The sequence below is a fragment of the Megascapheus bottae genome, chromosome 16, assembly GCF_031878675.1.
Source record: "Megascapheus bottae isolate mThoBot1 chromosome 16, mThoBot2.hap1, whole genome shotgun sequence".
Lineage (NCBI taxonomy): Eukaryota > Metazoa > Chordata > Mammalia > Rodentia > Geomyidae > Megascapheus > Megascapheus bottae.
Window position 1 is genome coordinate 29857819 of NC_143524.1, and position 22320 is coordinate 29880138.

General features: G+C 36.2%; 1 protein-coding gene across 2 annotated transcripts in view; it reads right to left on the minus strand.

Annotated features, from left to right (window-relative positions):
- Positions 1 to 22320, minus strand: part of Nell1 (neural EGFL like 1) — a 761263-nt gene that overhangs the window by 558696 nt on the left and 180247 nt on the right. For both annotated transcript variants that reach the window (XM_090347997.1, XM_090347996.1), the window contains exons 6-9: positions 22090 to 22162; positions 20650 to 20732; positions 8643 to 8777; positions 7341 to 7443 (exon numbers count right to left, since the gene is read on the minus strand). In XM_090347997.1, the coding sequence (XP_090204123.1) occupies positions 7341 to 7443; positions 8643 to 8777; positions 20650 to 20732; positions 22090 to 22162 (394 nt within the window). The remainder of the gene's footprint in view (positions 1 to 7340; positions 7444 to 8642; positions 8778 to 20649; positions 20733 to 22089; positions 22163 to 22320) is intronic.

The window sequence follows — 22320 nt, forward strand, 5'->3', positions numbered from 1 at the left end:
AAGAGACAGATCAAAAGTGGTCATGGATAGTTATACTCTTTAAGAACATAGAAACATGTGTTTCTCTATTATCACAGTTCATATCTACTTCCACTTCAGACTAAACCCCCCACTTAGAGAGTTCATTATAGCATACTGCACACTCACAAGAAGTAAGCATAAAGGGGAAAAAGGAAGTGAAACTTTCCCTTTTTGCAGATGACATGATTTTGTATTTAAAGAACCCTATAGACTTTACTCTCAAGTTACTTGAGCTGACTCAAAACTTTGGCAAAGTAGCAGGGTATAAAATTAACCCTCAAAAATCAATGGCTTTCCTGCATGCCAAAAATGAGAGGAATGAGGCAACAATCAGGAAAGCAACTCCTTTTGCAATAGCCTCAAAGAAAATAAAGTATTTAGGAATTAACTTAACTAAGAATGTAAAGGACCTTTATGATGAAAACTTTAAAAACCTGAAAAAGGAAATTAAACCAGAACTGAGGAAATGGAAAAACCTCCCATGCTCCTGGATTGGAAGAATTAACATCATGAAAATGGCAATCTTGCCAAGGGCTATCTACAAATTCAATGCAATACCCATCAATATCCCGATGTCATTCTTTAAGGAAGTAGAAGAAGCAATCCAAAATTTCATATGGAATAATAAAAGACCCTATATAGTAAAAACAATCCTTAGCAGAAAGAACAGCACTGGAAGAATAGCAATACCAAATTTTAGACTCTATTACAGAGGTATAGTAACCAAAACAGCTTGGTACTGACACAAGAACAGGTCTGAGGACCAATGGAATAGAACTGAAGACCCAGAAACCAATCCGCAGACCTATGGCCACCTAATCTTTGATAAGGGAGCCAAAAAAATAGAATGGAAGAAAAACAGCCTCTTCAACAAGTGGTGCTGGTAGAACTGGTTAAGCATCTGCAGAAAACTAAAGATGGATCCTTCTATGTCACCCTGTACCAGAATTAATTCCAAATGAAACAGTGACCTTGAGGTAAAAGCAGATACCCTGAAAACCTTACAAGAATGAACAGGAGATACACTTAATGAAGACCCAGAAACATAACAAATTAAAGAATGTTTGGACAAATGGGACTTCATTAAACTGCAGAGCTTCTCTATGGCAAAAGATATAGCTAGCAAGTTAAATAGAAAGCCCACAGAGTGGGAGAAGATCTTTACTAGCCATACAACAGACAAAGGCCTCATATCTAAAATATACCTATAGCTAAAAAATGAATCTCTCTAAATCTTCACAGAAATAACCATCCCATTAAAAGGTGGGCTAAAGACTTAAAGAGAGACTTCTCTGAAGAGGAAATTAAGAATGGCCTATAGACACATGAAGAAATGTTCAACATCTCTGGCCATAACAGAAATGCAAATCAAAATAACTTTGAGATTCCACCTCACTCCAGTTAGAATAGCCATGATCAAGAAATCTAATGACAACAGATGCTGGTGGTGATATGGCCAGGAGGGATCACTACTACACTGTTGGTAGGAGTGTAAACTCGTTCAGCCACTCTGGAAAGCAGTATGGCCATTCCTCAAAAGACTAAACATAGAGCTCCCCTATGACCCAGCAATCCCACTCCTTGACATTTTTTCAAATGTCCAGAAGTAAGGACATATTAAAGCCACTAGTACAACAATGTTTGTTGCAGTATTGTTTACCATAGCTAAGATATGGAACCAACCCAGATGCCCTTCATTAGATGATTAGATGTGGTACTTATACACAATGGAATTCTATGCAGCCTTCAGAAAGAATGACATTACCCCATTTGTAAGGAAATGGAAAGACTTTGAAAAAAATCATATTAAGCGAAGTAAGCCAGACCCAAAGGAATGGTTTTCCTCTTTTGTAATAATTAGTACACATCTAGGACTCTCCTAGCAGAGGATTACAATAGCTCAAAACCTAGGTACATAAGGTCATATAGGATGAGACTAAATGAAAGGTTCTCTAGGATATGGAAACAATAGGCTTATCTTGTGTGATTGTTTTTCTTAATGTATTATGTTATTTCTCGTCTCTTTTTTGTCCTTTGGTTAATCTCATATTGTTACTGTATCCAACTTTGTATATACGTTTATTTGAAATAGGAAAGGGAAGGGGGAAAAACAAGATGATTGGAAGGGGCTAGAGGGAGGGATATGGGTACAAAAACATGAGAAAGGGTATCTATGCCCCTACTACCTGGCAATTGTAACTGTTAACCATCTATACATTATCCCTACAATAAAAATTTTAAAAAATATATAATAAAATAAATAAATAGCTGTTTTTTAAAAGAAAAAAAGGTCATTGCCTACTCAAAAAGAAGCTATCTATACATGGATGGCAGTCCATGAAGTGGTCAAAGCAATATTATTTCTAAAAATTAAACTGAAACCTCTGCAACTGTAAACAAAAATGCATCCCTCCTCATTTAAATTGTTTATCTCAGGTATCTGTCACAGCAATGAAAGCTAATGAACAAGGAAAATGCCTGTAAAAACATTTGGGAAATGAAAACTCCTGTTCCACATCCTGGACTGTCAAGAATGCTTAGATAAAATTCTTTCTTGTTTCCAAAAGGATGTTCTTGTCTAAGAAACTGAATCTCCTGAGGCTGTGACAAATGCATGAACCCCTAGGAAGTCAACAGACAAAGCAATTCACTTATGTACAGTGGCTTTACTTGCCTGAGTCAGAATAATACCTTTGATTGGTGTTCCTACAATATGGTCATACTTAAACCTAACAAAACTTAGGAATAGTTTATCTTTTTGTTATTATTTTATTATCTCTAGTTGTAAATGGATGAGGAATAGCTTTGGTTTATATATGAAAAAAACTGACTAGACATGACTCTCCAGCAATATGGAAAAAAGTTAAAATAATAAACTGAAGGCTGGGAGTCATAAAGCAAAAAAATAGTCATTCTAAGTATATCCATAATATCACATGTGAATGGATTCAATGAGAAATAAACCATTACAGAGGCTGAGAAAGGAGTGTAACAAATTCAAAGTCATCCTAGGCTATGGAATAAGACCCTAGTGCCAAGAAAAGCAAACACTTAAAAATACATATATAAACGAAGCAATTCTTAGTGCCAAACTTTGTTAAAAACAACTTTACGCTATTCATGCGTCTTAAACTATATTCTGTTCTTTGTATCATTTTTCCTTTTATATTTTACTATTACTGTTATTGTCTAAATTGTTTATGTCCATAATGTACAATATGATTCTTTGAAATATGTACAGATTAAAATGACTGAGTTCAGCTAATCAATATGTGTGTTGCCTTACATATTTATTATCTTTGATAGGAACAACTCAAGTACATTCTCCATCATTTCCCCGCCCCTGCTGTGAAGCTATTTGAAATTTTCTAAGAATTCTCCTGACTCTGGTTAAGAACTCATATCTGTCTCTATTCTCCTCTCTTCTACCCACAGAACAACCCATTCTAGCCATCCATACAAGTCTACAAAGTCTCTACTTAGCTCCTCTTGCAGGAGCATCTACCTGTGTCCTCCTCCTCCTTTCCCCAGCATTCCTCTCTACTCTAACCAGGCCCCCTACAGATGTCTAATGGCATTGCACTTAAAATTTGGACATTTCCAAACCTTATCTCTCACTCAAAATTGAGCTTTTCTGTTATCAGGGAGGGCTCTCCCACCACTGTTCTATGCACCCTTACTCAGAAGCTGCTAAATTTATATTTCTATTCAATATTATTTCTATTATATTAAAAACTAGTAAAACTTCTGAGGAATTAAGGGGCTCAGTGTTAAAGCAATTGCCTCCTACGTGCAAAACCCTAGGTTGATCCCAGGCTCTACAACAAAAGCTGAAGACAAAATTTCTTGAAGCCAGAGGTTGTCAGTGTTTTAATCACTAAAGTTGTGTAATTTTTTTTAAAAAAAATTTTTCCTTAAGAAATGATTCTTTTCTTTTTTTGACTAATCCAGGAGCTTGAACTTTGGGCCTAGGCACTGTGCCTGAGCCATTTGTACTCAAGGCTAGTTCTAGCACTTGAGCCACAGTGTTACTTGTCACTTTTTCTGATTAGTTTATTGGAGATGAGTTTCATGGACTTTCAGCATCCTGAGGAGTTAGTATTACAGGTGTGAACCACTTCATTCTGCTTTCTTTTCTTTCTTCCTATCTTTGTGTGTTTTTTTTTCTAACTCAATGATAGGGCTTGAACTCAGGGGCTAGATGCTGTCCCTGAGCTTTTCACTCAAGGCTTGTACTCTACCACAGCACCACTTCTGTTTTTCTGGCAGTTCATTGGAGATAAGAGTCTCAAAGACTTTCCTGAAACCTTGATCTACAGAGCTCGGGCTTCTGTGTTGTTAGGATTAAAGACAGGAGCTACAAGTACCTGACCAAGTAGCAATCATAATAATTTACAGAGTCCCACTTTATTAAACTTGGAATACATTAAACTGTTAATTTTCTGCTCAGAAAATTAATGGCACCTAATTAAATTGATATGTGTTCTATACAAATAAAGAGGAAAAAAGCCAATATTAATGTTTCACATAGCATGAATATTATTATCTTGTAAAACCAGATTACTTTCTAAAATAATGTTAAAGGTTTAGAACTCTCAAATAGTACAATAAAGAAAAAAAGTAATCATTCCACATCAGTTGTATGGGACAGACAATCACATAGGAAGATAACTTAGTGATCTGTATCAAAGACACTAAAACTGTCAAGCTTTGATCCAGTTATTCATTCTTCTACGGTGCAGTCATGGGACTTGAATTCTTAGCCTATGCGCTGTCCCTAACCTCTTCAGCCCAAGGCTAGCACTCTACCACTTAAGCCACAGTGCCACTTCTGGTTTTCTGGTGGTTAACTGGAGATAAGAGTCTCATGAACTTTCATGCCCGGGCTTGCTTTGAACCACAATCCTCAGATCTTAGCCTCCTGAGTAGCTAGAATTATAGCTATGAGCCACTGGCGTCCAGCTACTGTGGACAATTTTTTCTTTAGAAAATACAGAATAAATAAAATATAAAAAATACACTGTCTATAGCAAATGCATTAATGAAGATGAATTTATAGTAGTAAAAAAAATGGAAAACAACCTAGACATCCGATAGTTAGGGAACAGTTAAGCAAGTTATACAGCAGACAAACTACAAGAGATTATAAGACTCATTAAAATTAAATGATACAAAGTTTCTTCAAAAGACATGGAAACACTTGACTGATAATGGTAAATCAACAAGATAAGATATAAAACTGCAGAGTATGACTGGAACTGCACACCAATGCACACAAAATGGATTATGAAAATTAAATCCTTGAAATTTCAAAGATAGCTGTTTCTATGTAAGTGATATTGTATAAATTTCCCATCAGTACTTAAACCTCTGGATTTGTTCATGTTATGAAATAAACATAATGTTTTGATAATGTGAGGCCCTGAGTTCAAATTGTAGTACGGAAGGAAGGAAGGAAGGAAGGAAGGAAGGAAGGAAGGAAGGAAGGAAGGAAGGAAGGAAAAGAAGGAAGGAAGAAGGAAAGGGAGGGAAGGAAGAGAGAGAAAAATTATGTTAAAATTGTTATCCTGTAGGTAATTATCAGGATAATTTGTTTTCCAAACAAAACAAGTACGCCATCATCAGTACAACATGCCAGTCAAGAACAACATGCTTTTATAATTTTGATTGTTTTAAAAATAATCTAAAGAGAAAAATTAAAGGGTTAAAATATAAAACAACTGAAGGACTTATTCCTTCCAAGTTTAAGCAAATATGTCTAAATATTTACACATCTGTGCAGAAAACAAAATGACAGACAAAAGTAAATCCATAGTTTTAATAAATCTTTCATCATTTTTCAAATTCTTCCCCTACTGACATATATATGTATATATATATGTATGTATATTTATATATATATATCAACTGGAAAGAATAAAATGTGCCTACTGAGAACTATCTTTTCATTAATCATTTAACTACAACTCAACATCTGGACCTCTGAGCTGTTGGGATTGCCAGATAGGACTTCTACAAGCTTTTGAAGCAGAAATGAGAAAGTTTTCTTCACTACACCAACTCCAAGTATACCTCCCAGGCAGGCAGTGTGTTCCGATGACAGTATAAGGAGAAGTGTTATAATGTTCCTTCTGAAACCACTCAGTAAATATGATGGCATGATCAGTCATCTGCCTGTGGACGACTGTGTGACTTAATGTAAAGACGCGTCAGCAAATGTAGTTTGCCCAAGTGCTGGTGTTTCATGTCCCATAATCCTAGCTACCAGGGAGGCTGAGTGAGACTAAGATTACAGGCCCATTCTGAAAGAAAAGGCCTATCTTAAAAAAATAGCTAAGAAGCTGGGCACCAGTACCTCATGCCTGTAATCCTAGCCATTTATGAGACTGAGATCTGAGGATTGAAGTGGGAAGCCAGCCTGGACAGGAAAATAGGTGAATCTCTGGGAATGGAGCTGTGGCACAAGTGCTACAGTGTTAGTCTTAAACAAAAGAAGCTCAGAGATAGTACCCAGGCCCTCATTTCAAGCCCAGGGACCAGCACACACATGCTTATTCATGTGCGTGCAGATACATACACACACACACACACACACACATACACACACACACACACACACACACACACACACACACACACACACAAACTACTAACAAAATAGAGGCTAGATGTGCAGTGCAAATGGTATAGCACCAGCCTAGCAAGTGCAAGGCTGTAAGTTTAAGTAGTATTGACAGGAAAAACAAAAATAAGAAAACACTAGTTTGATATTTCACCAGCCTTTTGACCCTGGAAATTACCTTCCTTAAGCCTATGCTTCCTACAAGGTAGAATAATAGCATAAAATTGTAATCCAGCACTGGATAAGGTACATAAGAATTATTTCAAATCATAAGTTCTTATCTTCACTATTTCATTTGAAGAAACTGAAACACAAAAGTGACAGGGATTGTTAAGTCTTTGTATTACATGGACAAGCCAATGCCTTGTGTTGTCTAATTTAATCCCACCCAGTTGTTTAGCCCTAGATCTAATCCTTATTTAAAGAAAAAAAATGTTAGCACCATTGAGCATGTGAAAACAGTCATTAGAGTTAATAAAAGGAATTTTCTGGAGGGGAAAGTAATTTCAGGTAACATTATCTGCCATAGCAAAAGTAATTAATATCTTGGAACTCTTTGATCGTACATTTAATATGACAGCAACTGCCTGTGCTTTGTTTCTTCAGTGCCAATCCATAAGGTATTGAAAAAATAGAAGAAAACATAGATTAATCTCAAAGCACCCAGGACCACTGGAACCCTCAAGTCAGTACTTACGTCGGCAGACCTTACAACACTGGCCGGCAATGTGCACAGGAAGAGAGTCAGGGGAGCAATTTAGAGGGGGACAAGACATTCTTCGGCATTCCACGGCACCACTCTGAACAAAGAAAGACAGCAGAGGGAAACTCAGGAATATGCTTTGAATGGTTCTTTTGTAAAAAAAAAAAAAAAAGTTCACATCTCATTTCCCAAACCTCATCAGGGAAACAGAAGCAGTGTGAGGAATTCCCAGTCCACTCCATGACCACAAATCAAGTGTTTTTCCAGCTCAAATGAACCCACATCACCTCAATTACTTTTCTGATATACATCACTGGCTTCATCCCACCTGCCCATGTGGACTAAGTAGATTAGGCCGCAAACAAAAAGCCTATTTTTACAAGAACATAAATAGCACCTTTTGCAGACCCTGTCAATCATTTTTGAGGCTCTAACAATCCATTTTGTATTTTCGTGGACAAACAATGGCATTCTTCAGATATTTATCAAGTCATTTCAGCAAGACAGGGTTTACATACTAATTTCTGTACAGTGCTCTTGTAATTCCCTGAAATGTGTCTACAAAGGATGGATATCCAGAAAAGCAGAGAATGAGGGAAATGCCCCACAATTCCTTGAAATAAATGATATATACCTTCCAAATTACAATAAAAACATGCAGAGACTAATTATACCTTTTTGGAGCTCATTCTAACAGAGATAATCTAGCTATTAAGCTACAAGAGAATCAGAGGACTTTCTACCTTTCTCTCAAGTTCCACTTTGAAATTTGCAATAACAAGTTTGTCAGTATTAGACCCAAACCAGGCACCAATGCCTCACACCTGTAATCCTACCTAATCTGAAGACTAAAATCTGAGTATCAAGATTCAAAGCCAGCCCAGAAGGAAAGGCCATGAGACTCTTATCTCCAATTAATCATTAAAAAGCCAAAAGTAGAATTGTTGCTCAAGTGGTATAGCAACCAGCCTTGAGTGAAACAAACAGCTAAAGAACAGAGCCCAGAACCTGAATTACTTCAGGCCTCAGTACTAGCACAAAATAATAATAATAATAATAATAATAATAATAATACAAAAATAAAATGATAATAAATCAAGAGGGATGACATTTAAATGTCTGAGTTTTTATATAAGAAATGACAATTCTCCAGTAATAGATTCACAACTGCTTAGATTGCTAAGAGGTGATGGGTCTAAAGGAGTCAATGTTAGATATTAAGGAGTCTAATTACACTGTAAATAATGAGCTCACGTTCTTAAAACTGCTCTGTGTTCTATTTATAATTGAGCTTACCTTGCATGTGCAGTTCCTGCACTGGTCACCATCAACCCAAGAGTCTTGGTCACGATATAGCAGTCCACTCACTTGACAGGTCTTCTCACAATGACAGTTTTCCAATTGACTAAGTCTTGTCTCTGCATAATTTAGCTGTTAAAGAGAGGAAGAGAGAGTAACTGAGTGTGATTTGTGCCATTCAATTGTGTTGTCTTAACTAAGCTATTACAGCAAAAAAAAAATACATATCCAAGCAGAGTGAGGGGGGAATTCTTAGGATAACTCACTGGTTCTTAGCAGGAGCTGTTGCTTTGTTTCATTTTCGGGGGGGGGGTTGTTGTGTTTAACACAAGATAAAATTACTTGATAGGGAAGACATATTGGTTCCTATGGTCTAATGAACACCAAATGAGACATGAAACTGTACCTCTGAAGCCACATGTGAACTCAGAAAGGTGAGTGCTTTCAGCTCAAGTCTACATAGATGTACTTATAATGAATATGTTCTCTAGAACCAATTGCAATATTTACATTTATTCTCTACTATCCTCTCCATACTCCTCCCATATTTGCCAGAGTGTTAGGGTTTACAAGTCAGGAACTGACTGCTTCTTCTCTTATGAGAAATTTCTGAAGAATCTGCACATCCCCAGAGGTGGAAGGAATGAATATTATCTTCTGAAGAAAGCTCTCGCTCCCCTTCGCCACGTCACTTCTTTTTCAGCCAGCCCTAATATTTGAAAAAACTTTCTGGGCTGGAGCTATGAAATATCTCTATCTAATTTCTGTACACCTGAGCTTTCTTGGACTGTGAGGTTTTCCTTAACAACTCCTCGTGGTATGGCTCCTGCCATCTCTCTCTCTCCTAGCCATTCCTCATTCCCCTCTTCTGGCTCTACATCACCTAGTTTCTTCCAGAAGCTTCTCAGGGTAGGTGCCATTACCAAAAGTTCATACTCCTAAATTCCTAAGTTTATCTTTTCCTTCCCAGTCACATTTATGTGTATTGAGTGTTTTCTCCATATAAATCATTTCAGTCTTTTGTCCCACAAACTACTCTACATAGTGGTTGAGCCTGAGCAATCATTCCAAGCCCCTTCCATGGTCTCATTCAATGTGTATTTCACTGTTCCTCATAAGAGAACTGCTCTCTGGAATTGGATCCATTTGTATTTCTCTCCTACAGGCTTAGCATTTATTACATCTTCTTTCTCCAGACTTTTGGGATTTCTCAGGAAACTTGATTGTTGTTCACCTTTGTGAGAAATGGCAAAGGGCAGAGAAAAGACCAACTAGGTTCCTACATCAACCACAAACAACATGGAACTAAGGTGACTGTGGATGAAAAAATATCTTCCTAGAGCCCCTTCAAATACATACAATCACCCAATAACAAATCTTTTTCTTTTTTTTTACTTAAAACTCTAGCCTAGTCATTGAGTTTCTAGAATCTGTGATAATTAAGATCTGTGGGAATTCTTTAAGAAATACAGATAGAATCTACTTCTAAGAATTTTTTGAGGTTAAGTAGATCAACTATATATAGAGATCAGAGATAATAAGTGGGTGCTAAGAACTTATTACTTGTTATCACTACAGTAGTTCCTACATAAGACTATGATTAACATATGACCTATGATCAAATAAAAAATAGTTTAACTGAATCCAACTATCTTCTAAAAGTAACTCATGATGTAGTCTCTGCTTGTGAGAGCAAGGACTCTTCATTGCTCAGAAAACTTTTGGCAACTCCAGAAGGAAGCTTCTTAAAGACTACATGATCCCCAAAGAAATTCAGTATCTATCTAAGTTCCCTAAAATTCTAAGGTCTTGCTTAAGGTTAATACTGGCAATTATCAGTACTGATCCAACAAAGCTGAGCTGTGTTCATCTCTAGGATTCTATTCCTGAGGAAAACATGGGTTTTAATGCAGTGCATTTTGTTTTCCTTCATATATTTGGGGTTTTTTAAATGTATATTTAGCCTTTACTGACAGCATTGAAAAATACCTTATCTCTATTGTAATAACAAGAATAATGAACCCAATAGATACAAATGCAACAAGATCTCAAGGCAAAAAAAAAAACTTTTCAAAGGCATTTAATATGTAATCTTGCCTTCTTCACCCCCCATAAAGTCTATAACAATAATAAAGGAGAAAATAACTCTGATTTGAAAAATGAATTGCATTTTTGTCATTGGTATTAGTATGATAAATTTATATGTTATTTCCAAAAGTGATTTCCATACTATCTGCCTTCTCTCTGAGAATAGATTCAAAGTAGATATGGTATCAGACCTATAGTCTTATTTGGTTTCATCTTTATTTGTGAATTCATCTCAGTGACCACTGGCTCTATTACTTATTCTTAACTCTACACATGGAAAGAGAGACAGCAGAGGCCCTTTGTACAGAGAGAGGGCAATGAATGTATCTGCTACATTAGTCACAGGGTAGACTTCATTTTGTCTTGCCAGTACTACTTGGTGTTTGCTACATAGATGATGGGGGGGAATGAAATTCCTATTTTAAAAAATTTTTAAGTTTAATTGGAAAGTCATAACTGAGTCCAAAACAATAAGATCTCAAAAGAAAATGCTATAAGTTGAAATGTCACTTCAGGTGTTGCTTGATTTGACCACATAGATTTGTCAAAGATGGAAGCAAAATCAACCAAGAAATTCCCAAACTGGAGATAGAATGAGGTCATGACAGCAGTGAAGTTGGAGATCAAGACACTATTTCCTGAACCTATGACAATATACCTGACCTAACAGGTATGTGGTTCCCACAGTAATGAAACCACCTGGGGGAACTTGACAGTAAACCATAGAGTTGTGGAATCTCGTGGCTCTTAAAGGGGTCAAGAGAGCAACAACAAAAAGCGGGGTTTGATACTGTGGGTAACCTCTATGCACCTTCTCTGCTTGAAGAGGTCTGGTTTTGTCAGAATGTCAGGATTTCTCAAGAGGTCTCTCGTCTACCCTAGTCTCTGACATCTGAATGTGAGTGAGTATAAGCTGCTTGCTATAATATATATTGTCTCAAGCAAGGGTGCCTTCATTTTCCAGCACCATCAACTCTAAAAGGAGAAAAAGAACAATGAGTCATCCTAAGTAGACCCCTGGGATTTATTTCTGTCTGGTTTAATCTGGCTTTGGCTAACAATTGCTATCCAGATTGTGCACTGGGCTTGCTCTCCAGGAGAGTGCCAGAGTTTCAATTATGATTGGAGGATGAAGACTTTGTGCAGTTTTGCAAGACCTGTCAGTGTATGTTATATACCAAGGGCTTGCAACAACCCAGTCTCTGCTAGTGTATAAGGCCTAAACACTGGCAAAGATGTGTATCTTGTTAGGGACTATTGTTCCTTTGTGGTTGACCATTCATTTTCTAGGTTTGACCATGAAAATCAACAACAGTCACCACTTAGTCTATTTATAGGGTTTACTTTTGCTTCAAATTTCATTTGTCTGCTGTCATGGAATTTTTACAGGAAAAAAAGGATAATTATCACTGTTTTATAGGTGGGAAAACAGCAACCAGAAGAAGTACTACTTTACTCAAAGCTACAGACATCTCAGAAAAGTGATAAAAATAATACTCAGTATTACTTTGGTCTGATCCCAAAACACCATCTCTAGCTCTACTTTGATTTGGATGACATGTGCTTATCCAGTCTTCTGGACAATTCAAAGCAATCTGCCAAGCTTCAGCTCTAACCCCTTCAAATAAGCCTTGCCACAATTGGCTGATTGAGCCATAGGCAAATGGACTTAGACCATTGTATTCCCTCTGTTTCAAGGAACCAAATTTAACTTCCCATTCATCTTCACATCTACAGGCTCCTGACAAAAGCATAAATTATACGTATATTTCTACCAAGAGGTTGATGAGATACCCTAATGGATTTCATGTATTGAAGCAAACAGAATGCTGCATTCAACATAAATAGATTTTTTGAAAAGCATCCCAGCAGGGTGCAGTAGCTCATGCTTGTAATCCTAGCTACTGAGGAGGCTGAGATCTGAGGAACGAGATTCAAAGCCTGCCCAGTCACTAAAGAACATGAAACTGTTATCTCCAATTAATCATTAGAAAACATGAAGTGGGGCTGTGGCTCAAGGGATAGGGTGGTAGCCCCCCTAATGTATAAAGGCTTCCTGTCCATACCTTAGCTCTAAATAGAATGGAGAGGGAGAGGTCTGTGTTGAAAATATTTTTAAATGTCTATTCATGGTATATAGACTATTTCTTTTTTTTAACATTTTATTGTAAAGATGATTACAGAAGGGTTACAGTTTTATAACTAAGGTAATGAGTACATTTCTTTTTGAACAGTGTCATCCTCTCTCTCATTTTTACCCACTTTCCCTCTACTCCCCTCATCCACAAGGTGTAAAAAGTTTAATTCCAACATTGTGTCTAGTCAATATCATTGTTACATTGATTTACCCTTTGTCTCACCAGTTCTGTGATTCCTGTTTCCTTCCTCAAATCAGATAAACTTATATAAAACAGAAAGAGAACAGAAATAAAAAGCAGTGACAACAAGGAATAAACCAAAGGGTGGGTATAGAATGAAAAAGGAATTAACAATAGGACCTGGAGCTAGTCTAGTGGTAGAGTGTTTTTCTAGCATGCATGAAGCCCTGAATTTGATTCTTCCATACCACATACACAGAAAAATCTGTAAGTGATCAAGTGGTAGAGCACTAGTTTTGAGAAAGCCCTAGGACAGTGTCTAGGCCCTGAGTTCAAAGCCCAGGACTGGCAAAAAAAAAGAAAAAGGAAAGAAAGAAGAGAAAAGAAATAACCAACCATAAACAGTATACAAAAAAAAAATTCATCGGTTCCATTTCTTGGAGTTCATTTCAATATGGCTCATAGAAAGCCTTGAGTAGAAAAGGCCCATGACTGGTTAAAAAAGTAGATTAAGACCTAAAACTATTCTGGATCATGTATCTCTTGCTTTATGACTTCCATTCTGAAAGTATTCTTTCTTTCTTTCTTTTCCTTTCTTTCTTTTTTCTTTCTTCCTTTCCCTCCCTCCCTTCCTTCCTTCTTTCCTTCCTCCCTCCCAAACAATATTCTCCTCTGGCTAGTAATATGTTGTTCTACCAGGCAGTTAGTCCTCTGGCCTTTGCCTTGGCCTAGTAATGCCTGGGTAGGTAGCTTAAGTCTTGGGGCAAATTTCCTCACTTTTCCTTTCTGAAATGCTGGTTTGACTTTTAAGAAGTCTATGTTGTAATCAGTGGTAAAACCTGAGATTTTAGTGTGGGCTTAGAAACTTCTAGGACAGTCATCCTCCTTTGATTTATGCCTGTATTTTGCTTCTATTAGCTAAAAAAGTACTTTTCTACGGGTCCAGCCCAGTTGCCTAGAATTCCGTTTCTGCTTAGTAATTGGGACCAAAGTTTTTTTTTAATGTTTCTTTTTATAAGAAAATATGTATTTTATGATTAGACAAATATTTGGGGGGGTTTTTAGTCATTTTTTATATTTTTTATTGTAATTAATAAAAGGGTTACATGATATTTGCCAGATAGAAGGTGCATTAATTCACATATATTGATACCCTTTCAGATGTCTTGGTTCCCATTACCCATCCCCTCCACCGCCCCCGTCTTAGTTTCCCCCCCTTCCCTATCCAATTTCAAATAACCAAATACAAATAAATCCAATATATCAGATAACAAAGTGAGATACTATAACAATATGAGATAACCAAGGGACAGCAAAAGAGATTAGAGATAACATAGTACATTAAGGACAACAATCATTCATTATATGGCTTTTGTTTCAATATCCTGGAGGTCTTTTCAATTAGCTTCATACTATATGGCCTTATGTATCAAGGTTTTGCTCTATTGCAGATCTCTGCTAGTAGAGCCCAAGGTTTCTACTGATTATGACAAATGAGGGAAACCATTGAGCCTAAGTTCCTTTGAGTCTGGCTTACTTCACTTAATAGGATTTTTTCTAAGACTTTCCATTTCCTAACAAATGGGGTGATGTTTTTTCTGACAGCAGCATAGAATTCCATTGTGTACAAATACCACATCTTGTTGATCCACTCATTAAATGAGGGACATCTAGGTTGGTTCCATATTTTTGCTATGGTGAATAATGCTGCAATGAACATTGATGTGCTAGTGGATTTAGTATGCCCTAGTTTCTGGATGGTTGGGTAAATGCCAAGTAGTGGAATTGCTGGGTCATAGGGGAGCTCTATGTTTAGTCTTTTGAGACAGTGCCATACTGCTTTCCATAGTGGTTGAATGAGTTTGCACTCCCACCAACAGTGTAGTAGTGATCCCTCCCGGCCACATCCCCTCCAGCATCTGTATTTATTAGTTTTCTTGATCCTGGACATTCTAAATGGAGTGAGGTGGAATCATAAAGTTGTTTTGATTTGCGTTTTTTTAAGACCAGAGATGTTGAGCATTTCTTCATGTGCCTATAGGCCATTTTTGTTTCTTCTTCAGAGAAGACTCTCTTTAAGTCTTTGGCCCATCTTTTAATGGGATGGTTGTTACTTTGGAGATTAGTTTTGGAGTGATTCAATTTTTTGAGCTGTTGATATATCTTAGATATGAGGCCTTTGTCTGTTGTATGGTTGGTGAAGATCTTCTCCCACTCTGTAGGCTTCCTAATTAATTTACTAGCTATGTCCTTTGCCATACAAAAGCTCTGCAGTTTAATGCAGTCCCACTTATCCAGCCTTTCTCTTATTTGCTGTGATACTTGGTCCTTATTAAGAAAAGTTTCTACCTGTGCCAAGGAGGCCTACTGTATCTCCCATTCCTTCTTGTAAAGTTTTCAGTGTGTCAGCTTTTACCTCCAGGTCTTTGATCCATTTGGAGTTAATTCTAGTGCAGGGGGACAATGAAGAATCCAACTTTAGTTTTCTGCATGTGCTTAACCAGTTCTGCCAGCACAACTTGTTGAAGAGGCTATCTTTCTTCCATTCTATTTGTTTGGCTCCCTTGTCAAAGATTAGCTGGCTATAGGTCTGTGGTTTAATATCTGGGTCCTCAGTTCTATTCCATTGGTCTTCAGGCCTGTTCTTGTGCCAGTACCAAGCTGTTTTGATAATTATAGCTCTGTAATAGAGTCTAAAGTTTGGTATTGAAATTCCTCTTGTGCTGTTCTTTCTGCTAAGAAGTGTTTTTGCTATGCAGGGTCTTTTATTATTCCATATGAAATTTTGGATTGCCTCTTCTATTTTCTTAAAGAATGACATTGGGATATGGATGGGTATTGCGTTGAATTTGTAGATAGCACTTGGCAAGATGTCATTTTCACAATGTTGATTCTTCCAATCCAGGAGCATGGGAAGTTTTTCCATTTCCTCAGTTCTGCTTTAATTTCCTTTTTCAGGGTTTTAAATTTTCATGAAAAAGGTCCTTTATATTCTTAGTTAAGATAATTCCTTAACTAAGATCCAGACCCAGAGTATCATGAGGGAATACTTCTCAAACCTTTATGCCAACAAATTTGAGAATCTAGAACAAATGGATGAATTCCAATATTAACATATCCACACTGAACCAAGAAGAACTAACCCAACTAAACAGGCCTATTTCAAGCACTGAAATAGAAATGGCAATAAGAGAACTTCCACCTAAGAAAATCCCAGGGCCAGATGGATTCACAGCTGAATTCTATAAGGTCTTCAAAGCAGAGCTCACACCCATACTCCTCAAGCTCTTCAACGAAATTGAAAATGAAGGTTCCTTACCAAACTCATTCTATGAAGCCAGTATAACCCTCATCCCCAAACCAGACAGAGATTCATCAAAGAAAGAGAACTATAGACCTATTTCTTTGATGAACATCAATGCAAAACTTCTCAACAAAATACTGGCCAACCGTCTACAACAACTCATCAAAAAAATTATACACTATGATCAAACCGGATTCATCACAGGGAGGCAAAGCTGGTTCAACATACGCAAATCAATTAATATAATTCAACACATCAACAGGAGCAAGGACAAAAATCATATGATTGTCTCAATAGACGCGGAAAAGGCATTTGACAAGATCCAACACCCCTTTATGTTAAAAGCTCTGGAGAAACTAGGAGTCCATGGAACATTCCTCAATATAATAAAGGCTGTGTATGACAAACCCACAGCTAGTATTACACTTAATGGTGAAAAGCTAAAGCCATTCCCTCTAAAATCAGGAACAAGACAAGGATGCCCACTCTCTCCACTCCTCTTTAACATAGTACTAGAATTCCTAGCCAGTGCAATAAGGCAAGAAGCAAGCATAAAGGGGATCCAAGTAGGGAAAGACAAAGTAAAACTATCCCTCTTTGCAGATGACATGATTCTGTATTTAAAGAATCCTCTAGACTCTACTCCCAAGCTCCTTGAGCTGATTCAAATCTTTGGAAGGGTAGCAGGCTATAAAATTAACCCTCAAAAATCAACTGCCTTCCTCTACGCCAACAGTGAGAGGAATGAGACAATAATCAGGAAAGCAACGCCTTTCGCAATAGCCTCAAAGAAAATAAAGTACCTAGGAATTAGCTTAACTAAGAATATAAAGGACCTTTTTCATGAAAACTTTAAAACCCTAAAAAAGGAAATTAAAGCAGAACTAAGGAAATGGAAAAACCTCCCATGCTCCTGGATTGGAAGAATCAACATTGTGAAAATGACAATCTTGCCAAGGGCTATCTACAAATTCAACGCAATACCCATTAATATCCCAATGGCATTCTTTAAAGAAATAGAAGAGGCAATCCAAAATTTTCTATGGAATAATAAAAGACCCCGTATAGCAAAAACACTTCTTAGCAGAAAGAACAGCACAAGAGGAATTTCAATTCCAAACTTTAGACTCTATTACAGAGCTATAATTATCAAAACAGCTTGGTACTGGCACAAGAACAGGCCTGAAGACCAATGGAATAGAACTGAGGACCCAGATATTAAACCACAGACCTATAGCCAGCTAATCTTTGACAAGGGAGCCAAACAAATAGAATGGAAAAAAGACAACCTCTTCAACAAGTTGTGCTGGCAGAACTGGGACCAAAGTTTAAACTTACATGAAAGTTACTTTGCCTTTCTCTTCCATTTTAAGTTATGCATGTATTTCCATGGGGACTTTTTGAGAAAATTTTTCAACATGATTATACATGAAACTAAAACACTAAATATGTTTACATATCTTCCTATAAGTTTTTATAAAGTGAAGTTCACAGATGTCTAATTCATTATAAATAATTTTGATCTTAAAGGCATATTCAATAGAAAACTGATGAAAGTGTCATTCCTATCTATGGGACTATTCTGAATCAATGATTGACAAGTAAATTTCAAAATATTTCATTTGTCCCATTGTATCTTACAAGCTGGACTATTCAGTACCTAGCTTTAGATAATGCATAAGGCTAGGGCATCGTTTTCATTTGGCTTAACATTATTGAGTGTTGTGAAAGGGGGGCTTTTAACAAATGTGTTAACATGGTAACATAGAAATCTTGTCTTGGTTTTGCATATAGACTATTTCTGAGCAATAAATTATAAAATGTAATGGTCCTGAATGGCCTTCAGAGAAGTATCAACAATGTCAATACAGGATTTTAAAGACTTCCTTCAATGTTTCAAGAAAAACAAGCAGTTTATACCCAAAATATATGAGTTAAGAGTCTTTGGTTTTGCCCAGACTTGCTTCTTGCTAAGTTTCTACAAGCATCATTCACATTCTCTCCCAGCAGATGCCATGTGAAAACTTTACCTCTGCTGAAGAATGAGATCAGACGTGAATTCTCCCTTTCCTTTCTTCTTTTTATTCTTCTGGCAGCAGCCCCTATTTTCTCCCTATCCATCATTCTACATCATTTTTCTTTTTTATTTCTCTTCCCAATCCTCTTTTTCTCCATCATGATTCATCATAGGATAAGTCACATATGTTAAGCTCTGCCATCCACTACTTTAGGAAAGTAATCTAACACTTCTGGACTGCACTCTTTCCATCCATAAAGTACACTAATAAATTAAATTGAGTTCACAGAATTATTGTGAGAACAAAATAACAATGACTAAAAAAAGCTTAAGCTTTGGAAGGAATTTATAGTAAGTGCTCAGCTTACCTAGTATGTGTGCCTTCATCTAGATCAAGGGTTGAAAAATGAAGGCCCACAGGCCATATTTTCATACAGCTTTGTGACCTAAAAATGATTCTTACAGTTTCCAATGGTTATATGTTAAATTATTATAAATGATTCTATAGTTAGATCAAAACGAGAATATTCCTAATATTATCAATTTTGCCTCTTGACTTGCAAAGCTCAAAATCTATTAGCTGGAAATTTATAGGGAAAAAATTACCTATTCCAGATTATCATAGATTCAAAAATATACAATAAAAATAAGTAACCAGTTATAAAATTATAATTCTATCTGTTTTGGAAGGAACAGACTTATAAATCTGCCATAGTTCTGGGAGAAGGAGCTTTTGAGGTGAATTAAATTTTCTGCTAGTAATTTCCTACAATTAAGTATTTTCTGCTTCACAAATGCTCATTTTATATAATGGTGTTTTGTGGCTCCTAGACAATATATAGCACCCCCCCCAAAGAAAAGAAAGAAAAATGAGATTCCCTGTGATGAGAAAAAATAGGAAAGGAAAGGGGCATTCACAAAGCCTGAGAATGGAGAACTGAGACTGTGTGGCATGTTTCTTGTTCCAAAAATTTGGTAGCATGCTAAAATATAATTGACAGTATTGATATCAAGCTGCTTCAGACAATACAAAATAAAAGCCTCTATATGCCACAAGCTAGGATGGCATTTTCACCACACTCTGAAGTAAAAAGCTCATGCTTCAGATCTCGAGCCCAGTCTCATTCTTCTCCTTGTAAAAGTGTCTCATCTTTTACAGAAAAAAGGAAAGACATGGCTTGGCAAAAAAAAAAAAAAATCCAGTTTGAAGCAGAAATGTTGTTATTTTTAGTGGCACAATCTATGGGCCCAAGATACAGCCCAACCTCCAATCACACACCTACCCACCATTTTTTTTTTCCTTGTGCCATGGCTAAAGGCAGGAAGCAGTCATAGCTGCAGGTAGAATGGGATTAATGTATCATTTCCATTGTTATTAAAATTCTTTCTTTTGCAGAGAATAATGTCTCTTAGGCCAAACCTAATTCTTTCTTGGCCTCAGGCTGGAATTCATGTCCACATCTGATTGGTATCATAACATTAGATACATTTTCTGGTCTGTCTTTTTTTTCACTGCCTTTCTCCTCAAAACTCAGGTTTTCATTATGAATCTCTACTATATGAATATATATTAATGCCCTAATTATTTACATCTTTTGATTAGTCCATCTATGCAAATATGTCTAAAGCACGAATCACGTTTTGCTCAACACTGCCTCTATGAGCCTAACGAGACATCAGAAACATAGGTCCTCACACAAAGCTTGCTTTGTGAGTAATAGAAAGGGGCACGTGCCTAGTTATAAAAATTGGAGATCTTAGCAGGCTATTTTGCTTCCTCCCCTATTTAACTCAAAGCCAGTTCTGAAAGTAAAACATACATTAGAAAGTTTATATAATACCTTCCTATGACTGTTGTCTGTTTCTAACAATAGCTATTTTTTCTTCCTGATTATTAGCAATTATTCTTACACCAAAACATATTACTTTATAAGCAGCAGTGACTCTGATCATACATCATGTCATAATACTATTAGTTTAATAACCAATAGGAAAAAATCTCTATACCACTCATAGAAAAATCCACCGGTGATACATATCACCTCTTGCTTTAAAGCATTTTGCAAGAAAAACATTTCAATACAGTCTAATAGTATCAGAACCTGAATGGTGACACTTAAAATAGGTGGTCTTATTTCTAGCAAGAATAAAACTTGTTTGTACTAGCATATTGCAGATGTCAAGGCTAAAAAATGTTTCCATTACAACCTATTACTCTAAATTCCAGATAGGACAGAGAAAGAAATAAAACATTGCAAGTGAAATTTAGATACCTACTTTTGCAGTCATCTTGGCCAAAAGCTCCTGTAAATCCATTATTCCTTGCACCAGGCTTAAGAAATCACTGCAGGTTGGGCAAGCTCAATAAAGAAAATATAAAAAATATATATTGATCTTGTGCTAATATAAAAAAGGCAGTTTTGAAACAGTAGTTGTTTGACTCTAGAAGGGTTTTACCTTTTTTACTAAATCCTCTGTGAAATCACAGAGGATCAAGCCTGGCTTTGCTTCCTTTTTAATAAGAAAAAGAAAAAACAGAATTTTTGCTGGAGGGAGGGGTGTTAACTGAAAAGAAAAGCAATATGATTTCATTTACCATTTTTTTCCTCAATGGAGTTTCAAATTAAGAGGTCAATTTATGTGTATTATACATCTTGGTTACCTCTTCCATCATTTTTCTTGCCCCACATTTAACCAAACTCCAGTGTTTTCTTCAAATCTATTCATATTTCATGGGTATAAATGGAGTAATATAGCTATATCAACAACTATTACCATTCCTACGTTCCCTCATTAGATTCTTCCTTTTAATCCTCTCCTGCCCCTGCCCATCAGACAAGTCATGTTTCATCTTTCTGGTGTTCATTTTATTGAACTGTCTGTACATATCCATATGGCCCTGTATGTTTCAAGTGTGTTTACATACTTGAGAAAACCTGCATCATTTGTCTCTCAAATCCTGACTTACTGCAACTCAATAGGATTATTTTTCAGGTCCATCCATTTCCACAAATAACAGTTTTATTTTTTGTGATAAATAGATAAAATTTCATTAGATCGTGATATATAGATAATATATAGATATATAAATAAATATAACTTTTTTATTCATTTATTGGCTGCAGCTCATCTGAGCTGGTACCTTGCTTGACTATTACAAATATTGTGAATAGAGCTGCAATGAACATGAGTTATAGGTGTAATCTTTCAGCTAAATGTCCTAGAATAGTATAGCTAGATCATAGGATAACTCTAACAATATAACATTTCTAAAATAAGATTAAACCCATATGTAAAATAAGATTAAACCCTTGTGTTTGTTGTCAGATAAATACAGAAATGTAAACTACTATAAAAAAAAAGGAAAAAGTCAACTTATAGCCCCATCAATTTTTAAGCTTAAAGACTAGTTCTGTGAATACATACATACACACTCACACACACAGACACATACACACTCAATACAAACCTATTATTATTATTATAACCACTACACGCCTTCACATTTTAATTTAGTAAAATGTCATGTCATTTTTAAATATTTAAAGGCACAGAAATGTCTACTACAGACCAGTCTCATTCACTATTTCCACCATTTTGGAAATTAACAATAATAAGGGGTAGTTTCTGTGTATCTTTCTATACACATTTCTCTGATCATTAGAACAAGTTATATAATATTTAAAAATTCACAAATGATTTAAAAACGCTACTTACTGCGATTTAGATTTGGGCACTGTGTTATGTATCCATTTGGCATGAAGATGATTTTCCCATCTTGGATGATTCCCTTAATAAAGAAAAGACAAGGAACAATCAAGATGACAGTTACCACTTCAAGTGGCCATTGCAAGTCAGATTACTTTTTAGCAAAACTAAAGCATTCAAACTGAGACTTGGCCTTTATCTACCCATACTACTTCAAATCTCTCTCTTCAATCTTGAGAA